This window comes from Rhinopithecus bieti, unplaced genomic scaffold, assembly GCF_001698545.2.
Source record: "Rhinopithecus bieti isolate Rb0 unplaced genomic scaffold, ASM169854v2 scaffold_3874, whole genome shotgun sequence".
In the NCBI taxonomy this organism is placed as follows: Eukaryota; Metazoa; Chordata; class Mammalia; order Primates; family Cercopithecidae; genus Rhinopithecus; species Rhinopithecus bieti.
In genome coordinates this window covers 1,218,457-1,235,951 of record NW_016804362.1, presented here as the reverse complement: position 1 = coordinate 1,235,951, position 17,495 = coordinate 1,218,457, and the positions used below count along the sequence as shown (strand labels likewise).

The following is a 17,495-nucleotide window of genomic DNA, read 5'->3' as shown; positions in this document are numbered from 1 at the left end:
ATGTCACTTTATTAATAGTGATTTATTTTTATTTTTTATTTTTTCAGACAGAGTCTTGCTCTGACGCCAGACTGGAGTGCAATGGCCCAGTCTTGGCTCACTGCAAGCTCCGCCTCCTGGGTTCAAGCGATTCCCCTGCCTCAGCCTCCTGAGTAGCTGGGACTACAGGTGCCTGCCACTACACCCAGCTAATTTTTTTTTTTTTTGTATTTTAGTAGAGGTGGGTTTCACCATGTTGGCCAGGATGGTCTCAATCTCCTGACCTTGTGATCTGCCCGCCTCGGCCTCCCAAAGTGCTGGGACTACAGGAGTGAACCACCACGCCCGGTTGATAGTGATTTTTAAAGACTGAGTTTTATGGTGGGGGGTTTCTTAATATTATTGATAGTATCAGCGGCAGTTTCATATTTAATGTATAAAGAGATAAAGCACAAAAATGAGCTGAATAAGCTGAATGAAAGACTTAACATTTTCATACAGTGTCCTAATTGTCATAACACACACACACACACACACACACACACACACACACACAGAGAAAGAGAGACAGAGAGTTAACATCTCTATCTAGCTGTATGGGTGGTTGTTTATTAGTTCAAGTAAAATATATGCTATATAAACATGGTGCTTAAGTATATGTACTTACATGTACAAAATACGATCTAAGACTCTTTTGGACCTATTGAACAATGCTAGATTGGTGAAATTCTACACCTGAAAGTTCTGATGATACTTTTTTCATAGATAGTATATAATAGTCATAGATTAATAACCTGAATATCCAATCTCTTCCTTCTGGGAAGACAGCTCTTTATTGCTTTCTTTCTCATTCCCAGACACATGCACAGACACGTATATACACACTGATCACTACACAACTCAGTTTATAGAGCATTTAAAAGTGTTCCACTATGCAAACTACTGTGAAATCACAGTGCTAGGTGCTACTGGAGAAAAGAAAAGCACAAATAAACCATGCGCAATTCCAAACCTCCCTCCACTTTCCAAGCATGGCTTTGAAAGTCATTTTGAATCTTAGCTTTGACCTAGGTTTGAATCTTAGCTCTGATACATACCAACTCCATTATGTTGGGCAAGTTCCTTATTTTCTCTGTATATAAGTTTTCTTATCTGTTAAATGGGAATAATAATATCTACCTTTATGGGGTTATAATTCGCTGAAATGATGTGTGTAAAGCACTTTCAACAGTGATTGGCACAGAGTAAGCTATTATTGTTGTTATTACACTTATATTATTATTTTTGAAGATCGTATAGCCTAAAAGAGAATATAGACTTAAGCATATGTCTACCAGAAACAATCAACAGCATAATAAAAATGTTCTGTTAAAGGATTTTTTGTTTTAAACAAAAAATCATAGAACCTCCCCAAACCCCTAAATTTAGCTTTGGGAACAAAGGAATAAACCAAGAAGAGTTGATCATTTTTCCAGGTTTCGTAAATACTAACTTCTTTTGCCACTAAATGAATAATGATGTCTTTAAGACATCAGTTAGGTGCAGCACAGAATTATATATGGAAAAGCAGTCTTGATTTTAAATTCAGCAAGTCAGCCGGCTTAGCAGAAAGAATTCCAGAACAGAATGAGGCAATGGAATGAATAGTCTTTAAAGGGTCTCCTTTATTTCTGAAATTCTGTGATTCTATGGTCAAGATACTTGATGAAGTTTCCAGAGAGATAAAAATAAGACAATGCAGAAAAGTATTAGTAGTAGCATTTTCAAATGGTAGTTCTCTCCCCAAACACCATTGCTTTTTTTGTGATTTTTTTTCAACTATCTTTTTAAAAACTGGCCTTGGAACAGAATTAATATTCACCTCATGAAGAAAGAGGAGTTATTTTGAATGAGTTGGGTCACTGAAAGAGGAAATCTATTAAACAAAGTCCTTGGGGAAGTGAATTATTTATTGATTCAGCTTGTGGTCTAAAGTTGAGGTGTGTGTTGGGGGAGAAGGGAAGCATTTTGCCATAGGATATTATAAGGGAATTAAAGGGAAAAGGATAGGAAGGGCATACCTTAGAAATATGGTGGGTAAGCAGGGCTAACTATTGTATATTAATTGTGACAGTATAGGGAGAACAAGGCAGATATAATTTTTTAAAATTCTGATGTTTGGAAATTATTTAAAATAATGTTTAAAAGTGTTGACTAATGTCAATGAAAATCTGTTACTTTTTTCTTAGGCAGTTAACATGTATAAGAAACTCCTTTTACATATTTTGCTTTCTCATTAGTTCATTCATTAAAAATTTACAGATTATTTATTATGTACCAGCCATGACTAAGACAGACATTGTTCCAGCTCCTATGAAGGTTAAATCCTAGCGATGGAAATGTCCTGAGACAAAAGAGAAGGCGGGGGAAAAAAAAAAAAAAAGGCCTAGGACCTAGAGTGAAAATCCATTCCCTGAATGATAAAAACTTGCTGTACAATCTAGAAATCTAAGATTCCCTACCATAACCCTTGATATCAATTTGATCACATGCAACTGATTTCAGTAGTAAAACGATAGCATTTCATAAAACATAATGCCGTCAAAAATAAATATAGATAAAACTCCAGAGGGGAGAAATTTCAATATGTTATCCTCTTATTCTCTTGAGAAAATGATTAATGTAGTATAATTTGGTTATGATGAAACATTCTTTCCACCTCCCATGGTAGATTCTGGGGTGCATTAATAATTTAAATTACCCCCCAAATTAGACTCTGACTTCAGGATTTATAAAGAAAATATTTTCAGAAGAGGTCGTTACCTAAACAGTTCCTTTAATCAACAGTCAGAGGACTGACTCAACTGATGATGCCAAACGTTCTACACCAGGGCTGTGATGGGATATCACCTCCTTATCCCCATCATTCAAAAGCGTAAAAGGATCAAGTGAATTTTAAATGCAGATTTTGATTTACACAGTTCTTTTCATCTTGTGAAAAGTGGTTACTAGACTTAATCAAAATTCCTCTGTGCATCATTAACTAATTTTAGCTTCCTCCTTTTTTAGTTTTATTTTAGTGTTTGGAAGAGCCCAGTTTTAAATCTTCTGTGGATTTCACATTTTATACTGAAGCCTTGGGGAAGCTAAATTTAAAAGTAGGGAAATAGTAATTAAAAGTGATTAGGACAAGAAGTTTTGGTGCTATACAAATGTGGACTCAATTCTCCCTGTCACAAGCTGAACCAAGCAGGAGTTTTTGGTTTTGATTATAGCTTTACTTGCGATTTTAATAAACATGAACCAGTATTCAAACTTTTAATATCCTGCTGCTTAACTATTTCCAAAGAGCTATCCAGTTCTTTTAAACAGGCTTTGTTTTAAAATTTTAATTTGTTTGGCTCAGTCTCACCTTAGAAAGTTGTAGCCTTATGGTAAACTCTTTTATAAGTTGATTTCCAGAATCATAAGCAATTCTATTTTTGCCCCCTCCCAACTAAGTGTTTCCTCATGTTCCGAAACTGTTGGTGCTGACAGGTTTTCTGCCTTGTTTTATCTGGTTCCCACAGTAAGTATGAGAGACAAACACAAGAATGTGCCCAGTGTTGACTGGATGCATCAAGACTACAGTGATACTTACAACTCCTCCAGGAACCGGAGGCTGGGCAGGGGATTCGGGAGCAGCTGACTGATGTTGTTCATACTGAGGTCTCTGGAGGGGAAAACAGACAGCGTGTGAGGAGCAGCGAATGCCACCACAAGGAAATCCAGCTGTTCAATTCACACATTTCCAAACAATATAGTAAAATGAACTCATTCCTCTGCTTGACAAATGAATCGCTATTCTACGTCTTAAATATATTCCTTTTCTCTAACATTCCCGGCAACATCATGGGCTCTCTATCAAATTAGAGACCGTAGGAGGAACTTACATGGAATTCAAAATGATTTAGGCCATTCATGGGCATGGTTGTTATTCTTTATGTTTAAAATTATGTGAGTGGACAGCAAAGGAAACAGACATAACTCAACTCTAGACATAACTTTGTGTCTTGCTTTAAATTGTGTGACAAAGAGAAATGTCTTCATCGTGCAACTCTAGAAGTCCTGTCTCTCTGGGACTTTAAGCACCTTGTAAAAACAAATGCTTTGATTCAAAGAAACTTAAAAACAACAACAACAACAAAACAAGACAAAAAGCCTATTCCCTCCTTCTAACATGTTCCTTTTGCAGGTTCTCAGATTGCATTAAATAAGTGAAATGAACCATAAAACGAGGGTGTAAGGTGATCCCGCTCTGTAGCACACTTCCTGCTGGGCCTGCACAGTAGTTCCTGGCACAGGAAACAGCAAGCCACTTTAGGCAGAACTCAATCAATTTTTGTTTTAAATGAAACTCTGTGTAATTATATTTTATTCTTCCCCCCCCATCTCTTTACTGTCTCTTATATAACCCCACAGCATCATGGATATATGCCCTCTGTATCTCAGAGGCCAAAAGACTGACAGCTGGACAGATTCTAATCAAGACCAACTCAGATTTTATGTAGTCAGCTAAAGGTCACTTAAGAAATGACTTGTTGCACGAACCTGAAGATTCAGAACTTATGGCATTGTATTCTCAGACCAGGCCTGCATTAAAATTTATCTTGAGAAAAGATAATGAAGTTCTTTTCAACCTGAATTATTGCTTTTATTAAAGTGGACACATGCATTGCACCTAATCAGCTGATTCCATTCGCAACATTTTGGTTCCTTTATCAAATATTGACTTTACATCAATGACGCTAAGAATTGAAGAATCATTCACTCTTTGCCTTTAAAAAGTCACAATAATGTGCAAAGAATATAAAATATTTTATTAATTGTTTCAGAGTATGGTACCACCCCGAAATTGCTATTAATTTTATTATCTGTTAGTGAATATATGTTAGTGAACATAGCATTATATGCATAGTGGCTCATGCACATATAATCCCAGCACTTTGGGAGGCTTGAGGAGTGGGGATCCACCCCCGAGGTCAGGAGTTTGAGACCAGGCCTGGGGCTAACATTGGTGAGACCACATCTCTACTAAAATATACCAAAAATTAGCTGGGCATGGTGGTGGGCACCTGTAATCCTAAGCTACTTGGGAGGCTGAGGCAAGAGAATCACTTGAACCCAGGAGGCAGAGTGAGTTGCAGTGAGCTGAGATTGTACCATTGCACTCCAGCCTAGGCAGCAAGAGCGAAACTCCGAAACTCCATCTCCAACCAACCCCTTACCACCTGTTTTCTAATACAGGCTGTTTTCTTTTAAAAAGCCTCTAGCAGTTTATATAAACTTGTAGCAGAAAATAACCTTTTCTTTTTTTCTTTTTTTTTGAGACGGAGTCTCGCTCTGTCGCCCACGCTGGAGTGCAGTGGCCTGATCTCAGCTCACTGCAAGCTCCGCCTCCCAGGTTCACGCCATTCTCCTGCCTCAGCCTCCCGAGTAGCTGGGACTACAGGCACCCGCCACCTCGCCCGGCTAGTTTTTTGTATTTTTTTTTTAAGTAGAGACGGGGTTTCACCATGTTAGCCAGGATGGTCTCGATCTCCTGACCTTGTGATCTGCCCGTCTCGGCCTCCCAAAGTGCTGGGATTACAAGCTTGAGCCACCGCGCCCGGCCGAAAATAACTTTTAATAGCCATGATCTAAGACCAAATGAAATGGGCCTCTAAAATAAAATTCAAAATAGGCAAGGTAAAAATTAATTTGCCTGCATTTGCTTTTTTCCCTTCTGTGTGCACGTTTGCATTGATGTTAAAATGCAATTATGATTCTCCAGCTTAGTGTATTCCAAACTATCCATGGTGAAAGATGAAATTTTAAAATTTCTAATTTGCTGTGGACTTACACTATTATAAACTATAATAAAATTGATTACTAACAAGATAAAATAAAATACAAAGATATACAAAATACAAGGCTCAATATTTTATTATGTGATTTAACAGAAATAGTTAAATAACTACAAAAGTTTCCAGACTTTACTCTGAAATTCTTATCTGTTGTGGATCAGTAAAAACAGCGGTGGCCTGGGGTGGGTCCTTGTCTTTGGCAAGCAATGCTCCTCTTGCCTTCATATCAAGAATGGTGAGGCTTAAATTACTTTTAGCCTGCTCATCTTTGACTTACAATGATAGAACAGAGAATGTTTGGCTGCTAGAGAGGACTGAAACTCACCAGGTGAGAATGCTTATTATAGATGAGGAAAATGAGGCTCAGTGAGGTGAGGTGGCCTCTAAGTTTCAGTGCAATATTTAGGGGGAAAGCCCAGGCCTAGAATCTAGGTCTAGGCCTTAGGGTTTTTTGTTTTGTTTTGCTTTTGCTTTCTTTATTTTGTGTACCACCTTTCTAATTTTGCAAAATATCTTCATTCTGACCTTCAGATTATTTTAAACTGTTCCTTTTATTTTCTATAGCATTTGGTCTTTTTGACTCCTGGTACACATATAACCTTAGCAGAAAATGAGAGGTCTTAAAATAATTTCCAAGCCTGTGCATTATTTACTCTTTAAGTTATTATTTTAAAATGCTCTGTTTTTTTAAAACCACATCTTGCCCATGATTGAGTTTCATAAAAATCAATGAAGCCACATAATGAATTTCTTGATGTTTTGTCAAGATGTAGAAATTAATTTTGAAGAAGTGGTCACTATGTAAAAGGATTTTGTAAGAAATGGATGATTGATTTCCACTGTGACAAGATGGTCAAATAAGTTAAACCGTTCTGCTCTGTCTCTGATCCACCGCTTATCTATGCTATACTACTGATCACATCTAGAAATCTAGAATAGACATTGCAAATTCCATGAGAGCAGTTGTTATATATAGGAACCACCCCAGGAGCTTTAAAAAATGTTGATGTCTGGACTGGCACAGTGGCTCACACCTGTAATCCCAGCACTTTGGGAGGCTGAGGTGGGAGGATTGCTTAAGGCCAAGAGTTTGAGACCAGCCTGGGCAATATAGGGAGACCTTGTCTCTACAAAAAAAAAAAAAAAAAAAAAAAAAAAAAAAAAAAAAAAAAAAGCTAGATGTGGTGGTGTGTTCCTGTAGTCCCAGCTACTTAGGAGGCTGAGGTGGGAGGATCACCTGAGCCTGGGAGGTTGAGGCTGCAGTGAGCCATGATCCCACCACTGTATTTCAGTCTGGGCAACAGAGTGAGCCTCTGTCTTAAAAAATGCTGATGTCTAGGTTCTATCCCCAGGATTTTGGAGTTAGTTGATCCACTGTGGGCACTGGAGTTTTTAAAAGCTTTTCAGGTGATTGGAATGCTCAGCCAGGACTGAAAACAACTGCCTGGAGTAACCCTAAATTTTCAGGCCAGTTCTCTGACCTTTGCAACTCACTTGAAATTGAGGAAGCTTATGATGACGAAAGGTACTGTTTCTTATGAGTTCCTATGGGTTCCATCCCAGCAGACAGTATCTTTCCCTTAAAAATGTTTTTGTTACTTGCAGCTCTATTTCTTTTTCATTTGACAGATGTTAATTGAGCATTAATGTTGTCAGGTTTTATTCTAGGAACACAGTGGAGAATATATCTGAGTCATCTTTAACTTTTCCCTTTCCCACCATCCTACGTCCATAAGCCCCTGGTGTTAATTGCACTACAGAGTTCGCTTCTGGATCTGGCCCCTCTTCTTTCTTCTTGTCTGCCTTTGGTTAGGCCAAAGGCAATACTGCTGAAAACTGTTCTGCTCTCCATGTTTACTGTGTCTCCTCATTCTGGGTCATCTTCTACACCATGGCCAGAGCAGTCGCCCTGAGAAGTCTGTCTGCTCATCACTCTACACAGAGCCACTGCTAGCCAAAAAGAAATGCAGCCCCTCAGGTAGATGAATTAAAAGAGGACTCCCTCTCCTGAGGGGTTGGAGAATTAAAGAAAATATCCTCTTCCTCCTGGGGTAACAGCTACAGAGCAAGCAGGGTGAATGGCTTGGCAAGCAGAGCTCAGCCTAGAGTTTAGACCCCATGAAGGAGTCTCTGTGCAGGATACAACCTGTCCAGCCATAGCCATACAGCACAGTGCTATCTGAGAACTTCTGCTGGCTCCTGCCTCTGGGAGGAAATGATGCCCAAACTCCATAGGCTCTTCACAATCTGGCTTAATGTGGGTTTCCATCTTGATCTCATGCCACTTTCCTCCATGCAACGTGTGGTCTAGTTACATGGAAATTCTTACCGTTTCCCTTTGCATGTGTCTTTACACGTGTGGTTCTCTTCCCTGGAATGCATTGTCCTCTCCAAATCCAAATTACCACTCCCCCATGTCTCTTCCAAGGCCATTCAAGATCTAGTTCAACAGACCCTTGTCATTCTCACACAACCTCTTAACTTTCCATCTTTGTTGTTTTCTATTTCAACCTCCAGTCCTTTGATACTTCCTGTATCAAAGCTCATCTTAGCCCCAAAACCTAGGCTGTTGATCTCCTGGATCACCATGTCACCAACACTCTCAACTCCCTAACCCCTGTCTTTTGTTTTACTTTCCTGGAAAACCTCAGCTCTGGAAAACACCACAATTCCTTCATCTTCTCTGTTATTATCCCAGGATACTGAGTGCTACCAGAAAAAAAAACAAAAAAACAAAAAAACAAAAACTCATAAATGTGCAGATCGGTGACTATAAATTCACGGTCTTTGTGTGTTTGTAACACCAGTGCCCAATTCTGTGCTTTGCTGTTGCTCAGCTTACTCCCATGGGAACTGCTGCCTTGAACCTCTTCATCAATGACCACCCCCATCATGCTTATGGGGCACCTGTCCTCTTACTTCATGGAAATAACTGGGATTCTTTGGACTACCAAGGATATTCTTTGTCCCCTGCTTACCACACCTATACCTTCCTCCTTATTAGCCTTCCTTATGGATCCCTTCCCCTTTAGCATACTACAGCACATTACTGTGTGCTATGGACTGAATATTTGTGTTCCCCCAAATTCATATGCTAAACCCTGAATCCCTAAGGTGGTGATATTCAGAGATGGTGCCTTTGGGAAGTAATTAGGTGATGAAAGGGGAGCCCCCGTGATGAGATTAGTGTCCTCATAAGAGATATGAGAGAGCTCCACTGTCTGCCATTTAAGGATACAATGTGCGTAAAGCAGACATACTAACCACTACACTATGGAACCATGTTAAGGATACAGTGTGAAGTTAGCCAACTGAAAACTGAGGGAGCTGACCCCCAGAGGACACTGGATCTGCTGGCACCTTGATCTTGGACTTCCTAGCCTCTAGAACTGTGAGATATACGTTTTTGTTGTTTAAACCACCCAGTTTATGCTAATTTGTTGTAGCAGCCTGGACAAATGGCTATACTGCCTCTAAGAGCATGAGGTATAGAACTGTTCTGAAATAAAATGCTCTTGGAAGCAAACTCTCTTTGAGTTTTGCTCACCTTTCACAATGTTTGTTTTTGCTTGTAATTAAGTTTCCCTCTTCAGTTGATCCTATTTGTTTTCTTTCCTAGGGATTCCTCAAAGATTCTCATTCATTGAAAGGTGCCCTTCTACCCCCATGCCCAAGTGCCACTAACTGCTGCTTCTCCTCCTCTTTTTCCTTCTGCTCCCCGCTTCTTTTCTCCTTCTTCTCATTCTTATTCTAAAGTATCTTTCCTATCATTTCTATGGATTTGTTGTGAGGGAGATGACTAAAGTAGATACTTTGTTCATCATCTTAAAATTCAGTCATAGTTGAGATTTGGTATTTGAATCAGTGAATAAGGAAGCCCTTTCTTATAGTGTTACTATTTTAAAAAATTAAGGAAACAAACAAACAAAAAATGGATGCTCTTTCTTTAATCTCACCACAGTTGAAGACAAATATTTACTTCTTTGGCAGCAAAGTGTAATTCCTATTTCTTCTAAGTACAATCATTTTAAATTTGTCTTTGGAGATCCAGTAACATTTAGCTCTCTGCCAGATACCTTTGATAACAATGGATCTAGGCTGGAGACATTCCAGCACTTTTTAATCGATCACTTTTCAAATATACTTCTAGAGATAATATGCTTCTTGTGAATCTCAAAAGGCAAGATGCAGGCTTGAGTAGCATTTTATTATAGTATGAATAGTATTATTTCCAGGACTTTAAAATGTTATCATTTTAATTCTAAAACACTGTGTCCTTAAGAATTTTTTTTATTGAAGTATAACATATACAGGAAAATGCATAAATTCTGTCTCCAGCCTGATAAATTTTCCTTCCTTCTTCCTTCCTTCCTTCCTTCCTTCCTTCCTTCCTTCCTCCCTTCCTCCCTTCCTCCCTTCCTCCCTTCCTCCCTTCCTCCCTTCCTCTCTTTCTCTCTTTCTTTCTTCTTTCAACCAAGGTTTAACTCTGTCACCCAGGCTGTAGTGCACTGGCATGATCATGGCTTACTGCAGCCTCAACCTCCAGGGTCCAAGTTATCCTCCCATCTCAGCCTCCTGAGTAGCTGGAACCACAGGTTTGCACTACCATACTCGGCTAATTAATTTTTTTTTTGTAGAGATGAGGTCTCATTGTGTTGCCCAGGCTGGTCTTGAACTCCTTAGCTCAGTTGATTCTCCCACCTTGGCCTCCCAAAGTACTGGGATTACAGGCATGCTACCACGCCTGGCCCCTGATGAATTTTCACAATATGAACACACCTTATGAACTAGCACAAATCAATAAATAGAATATTGGCATCACCTCAGAACCCCCTCATGTTCTCTTCCATTCATTGCTCCTCACCAAAAGTAATCATTCTCCTGACATCTAACACTTTACATTAGTTTTGCTTGTTTTTAATCTTTCTATAAATGAAATCACTTATAGACATTTTTATGTCTAGCTTCTTCACTCATTATATTGGTTAGATTTATCCTTATGTTGCACCTAGCAATCCTTTATTCCTTCTTTTTTTTTTTGAGACGGAGTCTGGCTTTGTCGCCCTCGGCTCACTGCAAGCTCCACCTCCCGGGTTCACGCCATTCTCTTTCCTCAGCCTCCAAGTAGCTGGGACTACAGGCGCCTGCCACCATGCCCAGCTAATTTTTTGTACTTTTAGTAGAGATGGGGTTTCACTGTATTAGCCAGGATGGTCTCTATCTCCTGACCTCGTGATACGCCTCCCTCGGCCTCCCAAAGTGCTGGGATTACAGGCGTGAGCCACTGCGCCCGGCCCTTTATTCCTTCTTAATGCAATATAGTGTTTCATTTTATCATCACACCACAATTTATGTACCCACTCAACTGTTGATGGAGATTTGGATTGTTTTCAGTTTGTGACTGTTATGAACAGTACTGCTATATTCTTAAACAAATTTATTGAACATTCATAAGTGTACGTATTTGTTAGGTACATATCTAGGAGTAGAACTGCTGGGTATTGGTATATGCATATGTCTGCTTTAATAGATACTGCCACATAGTTTTCTAAAGTGGTTATATCAATTTATACTCCCGCAAGTAGCCTATAAGAATACCAATTATTTCATATCCAATAGTTTCCATTTGTTGTCACCAAAATTGGTATCATTTCTCTCTCTCTCTCTCTCTTTGTTGAGATGGAGTCTCACTCTGTTGCCCAGACTGGAGTGCAGTGGCGTGATCTCAGCTTACTGCAACCTCCGCCTCCCAGTTTCATGCCATTCTCCTGCCTCAGCCTCCCAAGTAGCTGGTACTACAGGCACGTGCCACCATGCCCAGCTAATTTTTTGTATTTTTGGTACAGACTGGGTTTCACCATGTTAGCCAGGATGGTCTCGATCTCCTGACCTTGTGATCCACCCGCCTCAGCCTCCCAAAGTGCTAGGATTATAGGCGTGAGCCACCGTGCCTGGCCTTTTTCTCTTTTTTATTTTAGTCATTTTGGCATGTATAGCGATATCACATTGTGGTTATAATTTGCATTTTCCTCATGTTTCATAGAGCTGAGCATCCTTTCATATGACTTTGACCATCAGGATACCTTTTTTTGCAAAACAGCAGAACATTTTATCTTATTTGATGACTTTTGAATTAGAAGTAAAACATACTTGCTGTAACAAGTGAAACTATACACTGATATGTAAGGAAAAGGCTGGTAAACTTTCTTTTCTAATATTACTCTCTTTTTCTAATATTATTTCTCCTCCGGTTTCAAAGGAATTCTTTTGAAAGAGTTAATAGTGTAATAGTTAAAAGTGTGTATTCTGTAGATATTTTGCCTTAGTTTGAGTTCTGGCCTTGATATTTCTGAGCTAAGTAACCTTGAGCAAGTTATTTAACATCTTTGTACCTCAGTTCCTTCATCTGCATCATCTGTGAAATAGAGATAATAGTATCTACTTCATAAAATTGTTATGAGAAATGTTAAAGTAAAATTAAAATGGAGACCAGGCCTGAAAACTTTCTGAGCAAATAAAACCAGTTAGGGCTTAAAAGTAACCTTCCTCTAGCTTAAATTGCAAATATAGGTGGAACCTGACTGGGGTCACACTCAGATATAAGCTAAACTTAACTGGGGTCATTTCTGGTAAATGCTTATGTTGAACAGAAATTAAACTTAACTCTAGTTAATCAGAAGCAGCCAACTAAGATATAATTATGTGACTAAGAACTTCCCAAAAAAGTACCCCTCCCCAAAAGATAACTGTAAGTCAATCAGATTTCTTTGTTTTACTTTTGCATCTTCCCATAAATGCTTGCCTCTGATGTTCTGCATTGGAATGCGAAACCTCTGTTGGTCTGGTGTTCACCAACTCATGAATTACTTCTTACGCAAATAAACTCTAAAATTTTACTGTGCTTTAGATTTTCTTTACGTTTGGTGTCAGAAGTGGGATTCAAAGGAGACACCCCACCCACCCTTGGACCATGCCACTGGGTGTATCAAGGAACCAGGCAAAAGGTACCTGCTGAGTCCATGGAGCTCACTGCTTTCTCACTGCATCTGGAGGTCCTGGTTAAGTCCCTCTCAGATTTCAAGTTCCACAATTTGCGTCCTGAGCGCTCCAAGTTTATCTGAATCATTTTATTCCCTGTTGGACCCAGAGATCAAATTTGAGTGCTTGACATAATCTAGACTGGGTCCAGTCTAGTACACTAGTGCAGAGAATAGATCTGGAATCCAGATTGGGATCTGGAGGTTAAACTGGGTATTCAATAGGAACTAGACTGAGTTTGTAGTTGGAAGCCTCAGGTAGATAGATTTTAAAAAGACAGAATATTATGGGTTTGTCAATATCTAAGGAGTCTGGGACTTCTCTGCTGGGAACACCATCAAATTTTATGTTTAGAAATTATAGACCCCAAACTTGTGCCTTTCTAGAAAAATGGGTATGCCTACAAGAAATAATTAGAAGTTGCAGTGGCCGCATTGGGGAAATTTTAATATAGATAAAATTGTTCACTTATGGGACATAATGGAAAAGAATGGATCCTAAATACCTCAGAAACAATGGCATGCAGTTTTTGGTTGGTATACAGAGGCTTACAAAGAACTAGCTGATCCAAAATTGCCTCTCTAAAAGACTCTGTACTAAAGCCAGGCTCAATGGTTCATGCCTGTAATCTCAACACTTTGGGAGGCCTAAGTGGGAGGATTGCTTGAGCCTAGGAGTTCAAGACCAGGCTGGGCAACATAGTGAGACCTAGTCTCTCCAAAAAAAAAAAAAGAAATTAGCTGGCCCATGCCTGTGGTCTCAGCCACTCAACAGGCTGAGATGGGCACTTGAGCCTAGAAGGTCAATGCTTCAGTGAGTTTGGTGGATGGCACCACTGCACTCCAGCTTCTACGGTGACCAGAGCATTACCCTGTCTTCAAAAAAAAAAAAAAAAAAAAAAAAAAAAAAAAAAAAAAAAAAGCTTATTTACTAAATCAAATAGACAACTGAAAAAGCTTAAGCAATAATGAGGGCAAAAAGTAAGGGAAATTATGTGTAACTGGATGGTGACTTTTTTTTCCTTGCCTTATTCATTCCTCTACCTATTATTCTAAATTCACATCCTTGTGAAACCCATCTCTTTCTTCCTAAACCTACTAATCCTTTTGCTGAATTACGTTTTTATCGGAGGAACAAAGATGAGAAAGGGAAGTTAACGTTTTTTTTTAAATTTGGGGGGGGGGGCTCCTTCATAAAGTAGGCCCTCAGGAATAACAATGTTTGGTTCTTATAAATAATTTACTCCTTGGTCAAAAACTGAACTCAGAGCCATAGCCAAAATATTTTCCAAATTGCAAAGAAAATCCACAAAAATTTTCTGAGGAATTGAGAATTCTCATAGGAGTCTATGACCTTGGATTTCCTGATTTATATCAGTTTATACACATAATATTAAGACACAGAGATGTACACAAATGGATAAAAAGAGCAAGATGGGATAAGCCTGAGGAAAGGACTGCTGACTCTTCAATAGTTACTTCTAGGGATGGTAAAAATGATGCCAGAAAACAGCTGAAAACTGCTGGAAATAATCCCTATTGTTTTCCCACAAAAGATTGGTCCATTATTCAACTATGTATACAAAGAAAAAGAAATAAATTAGTTTCTGATTACAAGCTAGATTTGTTAAATATTCTGGTCTTAAAATACAGCAGGGAAAATTTCCTGTTGAAACTAAAATAGCTCTTACAGCCTTATTCATCCATGGACTCTGACCAAAGCTTGGTGACCTGATTAAAAAATGAAAGATTGGATGGGAAGTTACTGATACAGCTGAATTAGTCATCATGGTTGAACATTTTTAGAGAACTTTAGAACAAGAAAAAGGTGAAACGCTGAAAGAAAAAATATCAAAGGCTTCTATGTTTACAGCTGCAACAGCTACAGGGACAAAGTCCAAGAGGGCCTCTTCATTCATATCATAACTCAAAATCAAGAGGTCCTGAACAAAGAAACCCTGTACCTTAAGATGTCTGCCATCATTAGAAATAGGCCATTGGAAAAAAGATTGTCCACTCTAGTATCAGTCTCTAACTTCCTCTGTTAGAGAAAATTCCCAACGCTTTGACTCTCAAGACAATAATTAACATGAATGGGGTTCTGAGGGATTCTCTGGTAAGTTACTTCCTATAACACCCTTATGTTTTTAAGGAAACTCAGATCCAGATCAGTGGGGAGTCATGTATACACAGTGTTGGTGGATGATGGAATCACCTTATCGACTTTAAACCCCATCCTAAAAAACCAACAGATATCTTGGAGTAAAAAAATATTTCTGTGGTGGGGGTTTCAAATCTAGTTCATAGAATTCCTATCACTAAACCAGCTGAAATGCTGAACTAGTTTCAGAGAAGCATGCCTTCTTACTATGTGACACCTCTCCAGTATAGGTACTGGGATGAGATTTGCTTTCTAACCTGAGAAGACACATAAAGCTCTCTTCAGAAGGAGAAATAACCCTAGAAGTCTCTGATCCTCCTGAACCTAAACTGCTTTGTTCTTACAAGTGGGAGTTGATAACATTGAAAGCCAAACTTATACCAACCCCAACCTTTCCAGAGTTCCCCAATATCTGTGGGCTTCCTCTTCCACTGACAGAAAAAAATAGCAAATCCTGAACCTGTAAATATCCAACTAGACCATTCTAAGCCATTGCCTAAATTTCTCCATTTACCTCTAAAGTTAGAGGCAATCCAAGAACTTTCACCAATTGTAGAGGAGTTGATAAAACAAATACTTGTAATTACTTGTACTAGTCTCTATAATACTCTAATTCTGTTAGCTAAAAGAACTAATGGATGAAGTTGGAGATTTGTTCAAGACTTGTGTACAATAAATAAAATTATAATTCCCAAATTTCCTGTAGTTCCAAATCCTAACACTTTGTTATCTAGTGTGCCTACAGCTGCCAAATGATTCACAGTGATAGATCTCTGCTCTGTCTTCTTTAGCATTCCACTTGATAAGAAGAGCCAATACTTGTTCACCTTTATTTGGAAAAACCAGCAATACACCTGGACTGTAATGCCACAGGGGTCCACTGATGCCTCATGTTATTTTTTTCAGGCATTACACCAAGACCTGTCAATCTCACAATTTCCTAGAAATTCTACTGTATTTAACATGTAGATAATTTATAGTTATGTTCTTCTACCAAATAAAACTCTGTCATAGATTCAACTTCTTTCTTACAACCATTACCTTACAAGGGACATAAAGCCTCTGTGGGAAAACTTTATTCTCTAAAGAAAAGGTCTATTAAGACATGATTTGACTGAAAAGAGAATTTTCCTGTCACCTGAAAAAAAAAAGTCAATCCAAGGTTTCCCTAGACTCATGACTAAGAGATAATTAAAAGGATTCCTTGGACTTTGGGAATGCTATAAAACTTGGGTCCTCAACCTTTTCTGTTGGCATCCCCTCATATAAACTTACAAAAAAATCTGTCTTAAAGTCTGTATTAGTTCATTTTCACACTGCTTTGAAGAAATATCCAAGACTGGGTAATTTATAAAGAAAAAGAGGTTTAATGAACTCACAGTTCCATATGGCTGAGGAGGCCTCACAATCATAGCAAAAGGCAAAGGAGGAGCAAAGGCACGTCTTACATGGTGGCAGGCAAGAGAGCATGTGCAAGGGAACTGCCCTTTATAAAACCATCAGATCTCTTATTCACTATCATGAGAACAGCATTGGAAAAATCAACCCCCATCACTCAATTAACCTCCTACCAGGTCCCTCTCATGACATGTGGGGATTATGGGAGCTACAATTCAAGATGAGATTTGGGTGGGGACACAGCCAAACCATATCAAAGTCTTTGCTATGGGAAGGTAGTCATGAACTTCCCATCAAATAAAACTGGCCTTACAAGAGCCTTCAGCTTTAAGCCTCCTGAATTATACAAAATGTTTTACATTGTTTGTTTACAAACATGATGATCAGGCCTTGGGAGTCCTGGCTCAGGAACGAGGGGAAAGACAATGATTGCTTTTAGAGTCTCCAGTTAGATCTAGTGGCCAGAGCATATTCAAGTTGTCTGAAAATAGTGGCGGCAGCAGCTAAATTAGAAGAAACCTCATCTGACCTAGTATCAGGAAATGAAACTGTACCTACGAGTCCCACATACAGTTATAAGTTTATTAGATTCCAGTCAGACCCAAGCAGACTAACATCTTATGTAGTCTTACATCTCCTGTAACCTCCAAATCTGCATCTCGAATATTGTAATCTCTGCTTAGCCCTGTCACTTTGCTACCTCTGCCTAATGATGGAGAAAACCATAAATGTGTGAGTGTGGTATCTCAACTATTGACCCCTCACATTGATTTATGGGACATTCTATTAGATAATCCTGAATTAATACTTTTTGTTAATGGGTCTTATGCCAAAAAATATACAAAGGAGATACCAAACAGAATATGCTGTAACCACTCAGTATGAACTAACAGAAAAGGGAACTCTTTCACAGTTTAAATTAGCACAACCTGCAACATTATATTCTCTTACTAGGGCTTGTCATGTAGCCAAAAACAAAACAAGTAAGTTACTATTTGATTTTTACGGTTTTTTTTTTTTTTTTTTTTTTTTTTTTTTTTTTTTTATAAGGAGTCT

The 17,495-nt window shown here is 38.7% G+C and overlaps 1 protein-coding gene across 1 annotated transcript in view; it reads right to left on the bottom strand.

Moving 5' to 3' along the window:
- The window catches only part of LGR5 (leucine rich repeat containing G protein-coupled receptor 5), a 157,424-nt gene that overhangs the window by 77,244 nt on the left and 62,685 nt on the right, over positions 1-17,495 (bottom strand). The window contains exon 2 of the mRNA XM_017867508.1: positions 3,599-3,670. Coding sequence (XP_017722997.1) covers positions 3,599-3,670 — 72 coding nt within the window. The remainder of the gene's footprint in view (positions 1-3,598; positions 3,671-17,495) is intronic.